A 12,945-nucleotide genomic window follows, 5' to 3' on the forward strand; every position below is an offset into this window, starting at 1 on the left:
ATCAATAGAAGATAGTCACCAAGAAATCCAATGGGGAATTCAGGAGAAACTTCTTTACCCAGAGAGAGTGGTGAGAATGTGGAACTCGCTACCACAGGGAGTGGTTGAAGCGAATAGTATAGATGCATTTAAGGGGAGGCTGGACAAGCAAAAGGAGGGAGAAGGGAATAGAGGGTTATGCTGAGAGTGTTAGATGAGGAAAGACGGGAGGAGGCTCGAGTGGAGCATAAACACCGGCATGGACTGGTTGGGCCAAATGGCCTGTTTGTGCCATGGAACCTATGTAATTCTATGTAATACAACAATGATCGCAAGGGTCACGATGGAGGTGCAGATCACACATCCCATATATACACCAACTAGTGTTTTAAGGGGGCGGCCATTTTAACTCTCGTGTCAACAAAGATCATAAAAGTACATTTAAAAAAAGTCAACAGGTTCTTTGTAAACCAGAATGCCACCTGCTCAAAACAGGAAAGAAACCACCTTCATATCACAAGACCCCAATGTCCTGGTTCAAACTGCTCAAAGCAGCTGTGCTAAACACCAGCACTGAACTGGCTTTCCAACTGAAAACACAACTCTTTGGAGTGCAGACTATTTCACAGTTCAATCTCGAGGGACCGCATTCCATTGGCCTCTGTAAATAGCACCAGCTCTCACCGATAGCAACAGCCAGCGGCTTAAAAAGGGGTCAGCAAGTCTGCAAGAGAGACTTCCTGCATAGGAAAGGATAAATAAAGAGGGTGGAGGAGAAAAGAAAAACGAGGGGAGAGGATTGATCCCCATACCAGGAAGCATAGGATTCATCTTTAACTGACCTCTGCGGTCCTGTTCTGCAGCGAGGCAGTTCAACCTTAAAACTTTTGGTTGAGATTAGCTCGCGCAGCAAGGCACACCGCCCGCCGCAGCAATGGCCCAGGTTCGCGAGAGGAAGTGAACTTCGTTAGAAAAGCAGAAACGTTTGAGTAAAACTCTCAGTGGAACTGGTCAATGGGACATTCCGAGCCCTGGCCATGCATGGGTGGTGGGGGGAACCAACCAGTCCAGTGCCAACAATGCTGCCCTACAGAGGGGTACAGTCCAACTGGAACAAGCCCAATAGCACCCCCCACAACACACTTTGTTGCCATGAATTACTATCACACACTTGTCCGGTGTGGCTCAGTTAGTAGCACCCAAGTCGTGGGTTCAACCCCCACTCCAGAGACTTGAGCCCCATATTCTAGGCTGACACTCCCAGTGCCAGTACCGAGGGAGTGCTGCACTGTCAGAGGTGCCGTCTTTCGGATGAGACATTAAACCGAGGCTCCCGTCTGCTCTCTCAGGTGGATGTAAAAGATCCCATGGCCACTATTTCGAAGAAGAGCAGGGGAAGTTATCCCTGGGGCCAATATTTATCCCTCAATCAACATCACGAAAACAGATTATCTGGTCTGTTGCTGTTTGGGGAGCTTGCTGTGTGTAAATTGGCTGGTGCTTTCCTGCATTACAACAGTGACTACAATTCCAAGAGTTCTGACGATAGGTCATTGACCTCGTTAACTCAGTTCATGCTGCCTGACCCGCTTTTTCAGTTTTATTTTAAAGTTACTTAATTGGTTGAAAAGCACTTTGGAGACATCCAGAAAAAGGAATAATGCAATTATTTCTTTGAAGTGAGTAAACAAAGCATCATCACGCAATTGAGAGACAGTCCCTTCCCCCACATCTAAAAAAAATATGCAGCGTACATCACCATTTGTACTTCAGGTAAACAACAAAAAGGACGTCCCTTTACATGGCGCCTTTCACCGCCTCCAGACGTCCCAAAGCGCTTCGCAGGTCAATGAGGTACTGTAATGTAGAAGAACCTCGCAACAGCTACTGTATCCCAAGTCGCTGTGACCACAAGCATTCCATCGGCCAACCGTTATTGCTAAATCTTTCACTCTTGAACTTTCACGTTCGAAGGTGCCCTTTCCACCTTGCTCCTGAAGCGCTGCACCCTCGTTAGCCGAGAGCGCATCGTTTTATAATACAGGCATGTCGGACTGCAAATCACCAGACGACTCAACAAAAAAACAAAAAAATTTGCTAATGCACAGGCAAACATTTCTGCAATGCTGGTCCTGTTACAGCACTGTGACTGACTGGCATCACAGTACAACGGTTCAGTCCGTTTCACACTTGGACACTGGCCACAGAATCTGCTAGACTGGGGGGGGGGGGGGGGGGGGTGAAGAAACAGTTTCACTATACCAGTGGGACCTACGCTCCAATAAGTGGCAGGCCAACTCTACAAGCTGCTAAATGCGTCCAAGGATCACACAGTCAATATAAACTAGTCTTACAATCCCATACATGCCAACCAACAACTTAATTTATAGATCGTGCCTTTAACTTAGCAAAAAGCACCCCATGGTGGTTCGCAGGCGCAGTCAGACAAAACGGACACGGACTCACATAGCGATATTAGGACAGGAGCTTGGTCAAAGGTGTAGGTTTTTAAAGGAGCGTCTTACAGTAGGAGAGAGAGAAGTAGAGGGGTTTAGGGAGGGAATTCCAGAGCTTAGTGCTGAGGCAGCTGAAGGCATGGCCACCAATGGTGGAGCGATGAAAATGTGCAAGAGGCCAGATTTGGAGAAGCGCAGAGATCTCGAAGGGTTGTAGGGCTGGAGGAGGTTACAGAGATAGAAAAGGGCGAGGCCATGGAGGAATTTGAAAACGAGAATTTTTTTTTTTTTTTTTTTTTTTTTAAATAAATCGTGGCGTTGCCAGACAGGAGCCAATGTAGGTCAGCGAGCACAGGGGCGATGGGTGAACGGGTCTTGGCACGAGTTAGGATACGGGCAGAGTTTTTGCAACCAATTTGCATACAGGATGATCATTTTAAGCTGATGGCCATTTCAACCCATGTGGCAATATTTGCAGGCAGCACAAAACTTGTTAGTGTAGCTAACACCAAGAAAGATAGTAAGACTTCAAAAGGACAGATAGGCTGCTGGAATGGGCGGACACACGGCAGATGAAATTTAATGCAGAAAAGCAGGAGGCGACAGGAAGAATTAAGCGAGACAATACAGGCTAAAGAGCCGAGGAGTGGGACTAACGGGATTGCTCTTCCAAAGAACCTTCGCAGACTCAGTGGGCCGAACGGCCTCCTTCTGTGCTGTACTAGGCTAGGATTTTACAGGAGAAGGGACATTTTTCCACAGGAATTGGGGGCGTTCAGTGCCAACCAATTAGCTCAGTTGGACAGCAAGTTTTCACCTCACCAGCAGCAGCCGCCATGACTTCACTACATTCCTCAATCTCATTTCTCCCACACTTAGTGGCAAACGAGCTCCAGGCTCATTAGTTTAAGAGCCGCTGGTGTGTTCATTTAGCTTTAGCCCCACAGTGAAGTTCTATTTAACAAACACTTCTGGAGCATGCCCGGCTGTCGAGCGAGGCTTAGTTTCAGCAAGGCTAGCTACAGCTGTTTATAATCGAGACGATACAATACATGGGAGGATGGACCTTGGTCTGAACACGTTGGCTTTTTTTGCTGAGCATCTCCTGAAGTTATCCTGCGAGGTTGAATTGAAGTGTGTACAACTACTTGATCATCATGTTTAATATACTTCAACCCTTTTCACAATACATTATTTTAAAAGACATGAAAGCAAATTCACCAAACCAAAGCGTCAAAAATCAAACATTCCTCGGGGAAGTATCTCCACAGCTCTCCCCTGAATCCATCTCATGCTTTCAGCACTCATCCCCTTTAAAGCCAACCACTACTGTAACTACACAATGTGCACATTAAGCTTTTCCTCTCCTGGCATGAAATAAAAATGTCAAGCATACCTAAAGCTTATTTATGACAAACCCATGTCCCGCTGCACTTTCAGTGTAACTCCTTTTCTCCAAGTGTCCTGAAGCCTGTATTCACTGGTTGTTTGAGCTGTTCAGAGATTTTTTTTTTTTTTTTTTTAAAAACCGCATCATTTTTTTTTTTAAAAACCGCATCATTTTTTTTTTTAAAAACCGCATCATTTTTTTTTTTTTTTTTTTTTTTTTGAAGTCGTTGGTTAAGATTTGGGTTGCTTTCTTGGTGGGTTTGCAATCCAAAGGACAAAAATCCACTGGGTTCCAACAACGAGTCAGGATAACCACCTCTGGCAAGCGGGATCAGATCCAGTCCAAAGTAATGGAAGGAAAGTCTCCCCTCTCTGCTGGTAGCAAGGGTGGTAGCGGAGTGGGTAGTACTCTTGCCTCAGAGTCAGACGGTTGTGTGAGTTCAAGTCCTACCCCAGGACACTGGAACATAAAAAAATCTAGGCTGACACTCCAGTGCAGCGTTGCACTGTCAGAGGTGCTACCAAACCGAGGCCCCCCCCCCCCCCCTCCTCCCGGCCCCCCCCCCCCCCTCTGGTCTCTCAGGTGGACGCAAAAGATCCTATACACTATTTCGAAGACCAGTAGGAGTGTCCTCCTGGCCAATATTTATCCCTCAATCAACATCACTAAAAACAGATTATCTGGTCATTATCACATTGCTGTTTCTGGGAGCTTGCTGTGCGGAAATTGGCTGCTGCATTTCCCACATTACAACAGTGACTACACGTCAAAAAGTACTTAATTGGCTGTAAAGCGCTTTGGGACGTCCCGAGGTCCTGAAAGGCACTATATAAATGCAAGCCTTTCTTTACCACATCAAGTCCAAGTAGGCTGGAATTGACAGAAAAAAAATAGGAGCTTTACGCTGAACGGTTGATGCAGACATTGTGTATGCAGAATAAGAAAACGCTTCAATTTCCCCAGCACTAGTCACTCACCTTTAGAATTACAAAAACACTTTGATGGTGAAAGTTAAATACATTGCTGCCTCATGTTTAATTCAAAATGTTAAAAGAAAAGCCAGACTTTTATGGTAGCACTTACTACCTTGCTTATGCGTAATGAACCTCAGATAATATTAGTCTGTATTACATGGAAGATAATTCAGCATCGAAAATAACTCCATATCCTACAACTGCCCTGCACTCATTAGAGCAGATCTCTACAATACAGAAATCACTGACAGCATCACAAGCTGGGAATTAATTGCAGAGAGGTGACAATCTACTCAAACTTTAACACATCGGCTGAACCCCTTGATTGGATACATATCTGGAATCCTCTGGAACATAGGGACAGGAGGAGGCCATTCAGCCCCTCGAGCCTGTTCCGCCATTCATTTCGATCATGGCTGATCTGTCTCTTAACTCCATTCACTCAACTTCGTTCCATAACCCTTAATACTCTTGCCTGACAAAAATCTTTCAATCTCGGTTTTGAAATCTTCATTTGACACCCCCCCACCACCCCCCCCCATACTCAACAGCTTTTGGGTGAGTTTTTTTCCCCCCAGATTTCCACTACCCTTTATGTGAAGAAGTGCTTCCTGACATCACCCCTGAACAGCCTGGCCATAATTTTAAGGTTCTGCCCCCTTGTTCTGGACTCCCCCCCCCCCACCAGAGGAATTAGTTTCTCTCCATCATATCCTTTAAATCATCTTAAACACCTCAATCAGATCACCCCTTAAATCTTCTATATCTGAGGGAATACAAGCCTAGTCTATGCAACATGTCCTCAATTTAACCCCTTCCACCCCAGTATCATTCTGGTGAATCTGCCGCACTTTCAATATTCTTTACGGATTCAGCAAGTGATGAGTAGATTTGTTTTTTTTTGTTTTTTTTAAACTGTGTGTAGCGCTATCCTTCCAGATCAGGGCACTTTGTTTTTAAATGGATTTTATTTTGAGGAATAAAACCTAAGATTCCCCAAGATCCTTTTCCTCTGTGAAATCAAAGAAAAAAAATCTTTTTACTAAAACTAAACTCTCTTTGGTTTATAATGGCAGGTTTGCAAAATGAATTTTCTTCTTGGCTCTGAAGCACTTTGGGATGTATCGGAGACGCATTGCTGTACAAATGCAAGTTCTTTCTCGACTTTACACAGAAGAAAACATTTGCTCTTTTGCACAGGAGCTTGCCCGTGGCAGTTATGGGTAGTTTTACAATTCCACCCCAGAGTGGACGGGACAGGTAATCAAAACACAGCTCCAATGTTCCTCTGCCGTTTAGTTGCATAACCTGCTTGGGTATTTTACTACTGTAAATCATGTGATTTTCAAATGGTATCTAAACCTCAGATAAAGTCAATAACCAACAGAAGGTTGTCCTAAAACAGGCAAACAAACTCTTGCAACACTTCAAGAGTGCCCCACGGTACAGCCACAAGTAGTAAAGTCAAGGCTAGGGTACCAACAAATATGAGTCAACTCTATCCAAACTATTGACTGTCCTAACCAATAAAGAACATTACAGGGGCAGGGGATGGAGGGAAATGTATTGATCACATTAAATATCCTGCAGTATCTCCCAGGCAGGCTATCATTATGGCAACAATTGGCGCTACCTCATTTATACGGTTCCTTCTAATGGCAGCCAAGCTAAAGGATCACTGCCTTCATTAAACAGACTTCGATAAACCTTTCCCAGTGTTTGCCAAACACTGCATCTAGGCTGTGATAAATGACATTCTTGCACATGGAAACAGCATTACATCAGAGGCCAGTATCAGTGAAAGTGACATTGTACCTCCTGACAGAAAACCGCCGTGGTCTTATTTACCTGTGTACAGTATAGCGCAAAAGAAAAATTCCTTTAATTGAAACTGGTTTACAAGGGCAGTTTAGTAAGAGAATTTTTCCATTACTTTTCACAGAGGAAAACACACCCCAGTGTCTCTCAAGTAGCTGTGGCTAACGCTTTAAACTAAAGGAATTCCTGGAATGCTAATATGCAAATTTTCCAGAAACTTTATAAATCATTATGTTAAAAAAAACACACTGGCGTGCCACTACATTATATGCCTGACAGGACAGTCCTGTGCCGTAGGCTGCACCATTCCAACACAACAGTCCCATCAATGTTTGGTAGAGATTGCACACACACACACAAAGCTCAATTCAAAATACAAGACACCAGGGTTACAACACAGAGGAGTGGTGGAGAAAGAAAGAGATAAAGTTATTCTCATTGCCCCCTCCCCTTCCATCTTCATGCTGCCTGGTAACAGGGCAAGGGAGCTCATCCTGAATACCACCTGGACTCTACCAATTCAGGAGGAGACTGTGCAGACACTACTCGCAAGAGGGGGCATAGCTCCCAAAGTTTTTAAACCCAAAATTGTAGTCAACAGACTCCACCCTTCTCGTAATAGAATTCATAACTTAGAAAAGACAGATCAATAAATCAAGAATGTCTTTTGAGAATCAATACCCTTGTGATATTTCTGAAATCTTAATTTTCACAAAGGAAACGTCCAGCCTGTGAAATGGTCAGTTCAGTGCCAAAAAAAACCCCCACCGCCAATGCAACAGAAGCTTCCATTCGCTGCTCCTGGCCAAAGTGGCCATTAATAGGTCCAGGCAGCGGGCAGTCGAGTTGCCCGGCCCGATTGCCTGCCTCTCTACCGTGGCTATGTTCGCGACCGGGTGGCCCTGGAGACGGAGCACGCAGTGTCCGCCGGCACGCTCGAGGCCTTCCGCGACCGGTGGGCGCCGCGGGGACTGGAGTGCATCGTCACCCCTGTCAACCAAATTTTAGTTTAATTTGTTAATAAAACTTTAGTTAGTTAATTTGGTTCAACACAAAAAGTGGACCAATGATGATCGACAATCCCCGATAGCCAAACAGGAATCTGGTGCTGCTTCAATTGCTGCTGTGCCAGAGGAGGGGAGAGGTCTCTGTCTCTCCTCCTCCAGGGCACAGAGAGAGAGGGGAGACCACATCTATTGTTGCTGCAGCTAGCAGAGAGAGACTCATTTCTGGTAAACTTTTGCCATTATATGCATTCCCATGTGTAGTTTCAAAATACTGCAACACATGAGAATAACTTGGCTCGTGTGCAAAAAACACCAGTAAAATGCAACCTGTAACTTTCCATGGGGAATTGGATATATATTTGAAAAGGAAACATTTACACGGCTGTGGGGAAAGAGCAGGGGGAGTGGGACTAACTGGAGAGCTCCTTCAAAAGAGCCGGCACAGGCAGGACGGGCTGAACGACCACCTTCTGCACTGTAGGATTCTGTCCACAGCAAATCCCTCACGGTTCTACTTTTGATCTAGATGCCATGATTGAAAACATACAAAATAAACTTTCTTTAGAAAGTGCTTTCAGCAAGGTTTGGATCAGTCCTTGGGTTGATACATACTTAGTCCAGTGCAGTGCAACAATGTAATAACCCACACAGTGGGGGAATTCATGTAACACTAACATTGTGACTGATAAAATACTGGAATATAAAAAAAGTTAACACTTTAGGAAAATGTTCATTTACGACTTAAATGCAGCCACAAAATGGCAAGATTAAAAGTCCTTACAAAAGACTTAAAAATACTGTTATTGGAGATACCAAACAGATTCATATACATGTATATAATGTTATGCTGATAAAACTAGATGAGAAAAGACAGGAGGAGGCTCAAGTGGAGCATAAACGCCAGCGGGGACTGGTTGGGCCGAATGGCCTGTTTCTCTGCTGTATAAAATGGTAATCAAGTGCACCATTTAACTTTCACACCCATCCAAGGGGGTATTTACCCATTCCAGCCTCTCCAGAGTAGTCAAGATGGGACACTGCCATTATACCCCAGCACTAGCAGAGATATTGTATGTGGGGGGGGGGGGGGCGCGGTGGGAAGGAAAGAGATGCATTATGTCCCCCTCTCCCTACCCCCCCAGTGCGTTATGTCCCCCTCTCTCTACCCCCCCAGTGCATTATGTCCCCCTCTCCCTACCCCCCCAGTGCATTATGTCCCCCTCTCTCTACCCCCCCAGTGCATTATGTCCCCCCTCTCCCTACCCCCCCAGTGCGTTATGTCCCCTCTCTCTCTACCCCCCAGTGCGTTATGTCCCCCCTCTCCCTACCCCCCCAGTGCATTATGTCCCCTCTCCCTACCCCCCCAATGCGTTATGTCCCCCTCTCCCTACCCCCCAGTGCGTTATGTCCCCCCTCTCCCTACCCCCCAATGCGTTATGTCCCCCCTCTCCCTACCCCCCAATGCGTTATGGCCCCTCTCTCTACCCCCCCCAGTGCATTATGTCCCCTCTCTCCCTACCCCCCAATGCGTTATGGCCCCTCTCTCTACCCCCCCCAGTGCATTATGTCCCCTCTCTCTACCCCCCCCCCATCCCATTAACTCTCGGCAATGGGTTGCACCTTGGAGAGCGGGCCAATCATTCAGCGCGGGGCTCCAGATAGACCCCGGTCCCACTCCCTGTTTCAATGTGCAGCGATTGAAGTTATGTTGAAAGTCACGTTTCAAATCCTCTCGAACACCGATACGGGGAAGGGGGCGGCGAGTGAAGGGGAAAAAACAACCAAGAACATTGCCAACTTTTACCGCAGTTAACGACCCTTTAACGAAATGGCAGGGACGGGGAGCTCCGACTGACTGGTCATTTCCTTAGTTGAGTCGTTAAGTTATGACAAAGTCCGACACATACCTCGGACTGTCGTTAAATGAGGAATTTCATTCCCCTCCCCCCGACTGCGTCCAGGATTTATTCCCACACCAGTAGAGAAAAAGCTTCTTAAATCAGATTCTACTGAACTATTTAACTGCATCAACTGTTACCTCGTTAACTTTGTCGAGTCCTCTCGACCAGAGTTTCATTTTAGAAAACAAACAAAAAAATAAATCGATTAAAATAGGGTTAAAGATCAAGACCGCGGCACCGAGAGGATCCCAACGTGTCTGTAAATACTTTTTTTTTAAAGTTTAAAAAGACAATAATTCGATTGCAAAAGACTCGCGGTCCCCAATAATCTCGACCCTTGTTCAAGACGCCAGGCTGTTTACCTGTTCTCGAATTAAGAAAGGGATCGCTTTTTAAACTATTTAAAGAGGTAGGTTAATAGTTCCCAGTACTCACCGTCTTGGCAGAAGAGGTGCCCCATGTGGAGACCAGAAACAACGTAACTAGCGCCCAGATTTTCAACATTTTCTTGGCACTTTCCGATAAAGTCTCCTGATCTTTAATGAGGCTGGGGTTTGTTTTTTCCTCTTCTCGCTCCCCCCCTTCAACAACCGACTGGGCAGCACTCTCTGTCTCTGTCGCTTTTTAAATTCCGCCGATTCCCCCTTTTCTTTTGGAACGTGCGAAACTTGCTCCGAAGTTGCGAGCGAGTTTCCTGCGTCAATTCCTCCTCTTGCGTGTCTGTGTGTTTGTTTGTTTGTTGGTTTCAGTCTCCGGCGTGCTGAGTTTCACGGTGAAACTGACTCGAGTCCTGCAATGCCTCCCTGTCCAAACCTTCAGCTCTTTTATAGATCCTCCTGGTCTCTCTCCGCCTCTCCAATGCAGCGTAACTTACGCCAAGTCCCCTCCTTTATTTTTTTTTCGCCTCTGTACCTCATGGCTGAGCTACGTCAGGGCGAGGGGGGAGTCGTGCTTACTCAACAGAGCATCACGGAAAAAAAAACCCCATGGCTTGAAATTGCTTTCAGTTCCTGCCTCATTTCCTCCCTGACTCTTTTTTTGGTCACACATAAATTAAGCTGATACCGGAAGATTCCACAACACCTGTGTGGGATTGTAAATTTCCATTAACAGACAAGGAAAAAGATCATTTAATGAAGATCATTTAATTGTTTCAGGCCCGCTCTGCCCTTCCTGTAAACTGGCAAGAGAGGGCAGGGGAGAGACGAAAGATTAATCTCATTCTCCTGGTTGATAATTACAGAGGGTTGTTTAAAGAAACATTCCGATGCGCTCCTGTGCTTTCCCAACGTCACCTGTGAACTGGAATTCCCGCTCTGTTCCTTAAAGCCTACCTCTTTGACCAAGTGTTTAGAAAGACTTGCATTTATATAGCACCTTTCACGACCACCGGACGTCCCAAAGTGCTTTACAGTCAATTAAGTACCAAAGCAAGCGCTCTACTCGGAGCTCCGGCACGGCAAGAGAGCCCCAGGTGGGCAGAGGAAATGCTTCAAGGACACCCTCGAAGCCTCCTTGAAAAAGTGTAACATCCCCACCGACACCTGGGAATCCCTGGCCCAAGACCGCACAAAGTGGAGGAGAAGCATCCGGGAAGGCGCCGAACACCTCGAGTCTCTTCGCCGGGAGCAAGCGGAAGCCAAGCGCAAACAGCGGAAGGAGCGCACGTCAACCCAAGCACCCCACCCACCCGCCCCTTCAACCACCGTCTGCCCCACCTGTGACAGAGACTGTAGGTCCCGCATTGGACTCATCAGTCACCTGAGAACTCATTATTAATGTGGAAGCAAGTCATCCTCGGTCCCGAGGAATTGCCTAAGAAGAGAAGGACTTTTTGAGGTGTAGTCATTGTTGTAATGTGGGAAACGCAGCAGCCAATTTGCGCACAGCAAGCTCCCACAAACAGCAATGTGATAATGACCAGATAATCTGTTTTTGTTAAGTTGGTGGAGGGATAAATATTGGCCCCAGGACACCGGGGAGAACTCCCCTGCTCTTCTTCGAAATAGGGCCGTGGGATCTTTTACGTCCACCTTTTAGTCACCTGTTCACATAATGTCTCACTCTTTGGCGGTTTCTGTCCGAGTGTCGATGTTTCTGTCTGATTTACGCTCCTGTGAAGCGTCCTGGGACGTTTCACGACATTAGGAACGCTATATGAATGCAATTTGTTGTTGTTGTTGTTGTTGGGAGCTTGTACTGGAAAGCATACCCTTCAATCTGTTAACCGTCTAGCGGGTAGCACTCTCGCCTCTGATGTCAGAAGGTTGTGGGTTCAAGTCCCACTCCAGAGAGACTTGAACGCAAAAATCTAGGCTGACGCTCCCAGTGCAGTACCGAGGGAGTGCTGCACTGCCGGAGGTGCCGTCTTTCGGATGAGACGTTAAACCGCCTGCCCCTCTCAGGTAGACATGAAAGATCCCACGGTCACTATTTTGAAGAAGAGCAGGGGAGTTCTCCCCGGTCTCCTGGCCATGAGTATAAGCAAGGCTGAGATCGATACGATTTTTGGACTCTAGGTAAATCAAGGGATATGGGGATCTTGCCATGGAGGGAGTGCAGCGAAGATTCACCAGGCTGATACCTGGGATGGCAGGAATGACGTATGAGGAGAGATTGGGTCGATTGGGCTTATACTCGCTGGAGTTTAGAAGAATGAGAGGGGATCTCATCGAAACTTATAAAATTCTGACAGGACTGGACAGACTAGATGCAGGAAGGATGTTCCCGATGGCCGGGGAGTCCAGAACCAGGGGACACAGTCTAAGGATAAGGGGTAGACCATTTAGGACAGAGATGAGGAGGAATTTCTTCACCCAGTGGTGAACCTGTGGAATTCTCTACCACAGAAGGCAGTGGAGGCTTATTCATTAAATATATTCAAGAAGGAGTTAGATATATTTCTTAAGGCTAAAGGGATCAAGGGATATGGGGAGAAAGCAGGGACAGGGTACTGAATTTGGATGATCAGCCGTGATCTCATTGAATGGCGGAACAGGCTCGAGGGGCCGAATGGCCTACCCCTGCTCCTACTAATTACGTTCAATATTTATCCCTCAATCAAACAGACTGATCATATGAAATTGCTATTTGTGGAAGCTTTCTGTGCACAAATTGGCTACCCCGTGGAGTGGGGATTTGAACCCACAACCTTCTGCCTTGGAGGCGAGGGTACTCGGGGAGCCACGACTGACAAGGGCAGAAAATGCAGCTGTTTCCACCCCACCCCCCCCACCTATCTTTCCGTAATAGTACGGGGGTGCTGAGGCCAATTGGAACACTGACCCCCCCCACCACCACCCCCCCCCCCGCAACTGAGACCAGCTAAACGCAGCACAAACCAGTCATGGAGCTTTGTGCTTCCGCTATGCTTTGTCAAGCAACACATCAGAGAGATTGGGTCTTTTTTAAATATGCAGT

General features: G+C 46.5%; 1 protein-coding gene across 1 annotated transcript in view; it reads right to left on the reverse strand.

Annotated features, from left to right (window-relative positions):
- Positions 1 to 10,383, reverse strand: part of sdc4 (syndecan 4) — a 34,070-nt gene extending 23,687 nt beyond the window's left edge. Inside the window, exon 1 of the mRNA XM_086005846.1 lies at positions 9,961 to 10,383. Within this exon, the coding sequence (XP_085861972.1) occupies positions 9,961 to 10,029 (69 nt within the window). The 5' untranslated portion in view covers positions 10,030 to 10,383. The remainder of the gene's footprint in view (positions 1 to 9,960) is intronic.
- Positions 10,384 to 12,945: the final 2,562 nt, after the last annotated feature.

Source organism: Somniosus microcephalus, chromosome 13 (genome assembly GCF_052327205.1).
Source record: "Somniosus microcephalus isolate GS21.2 chromosome 13, FLI_Smic_1.0, whole genome shotgun sequence".
Taxonomy (NCBI): Eukaryota; Metazoa; Chordata; class Chondrichthyes; order Squaliformes; family Somniosidae; genus Somniosus; species Somniosus microcephalus.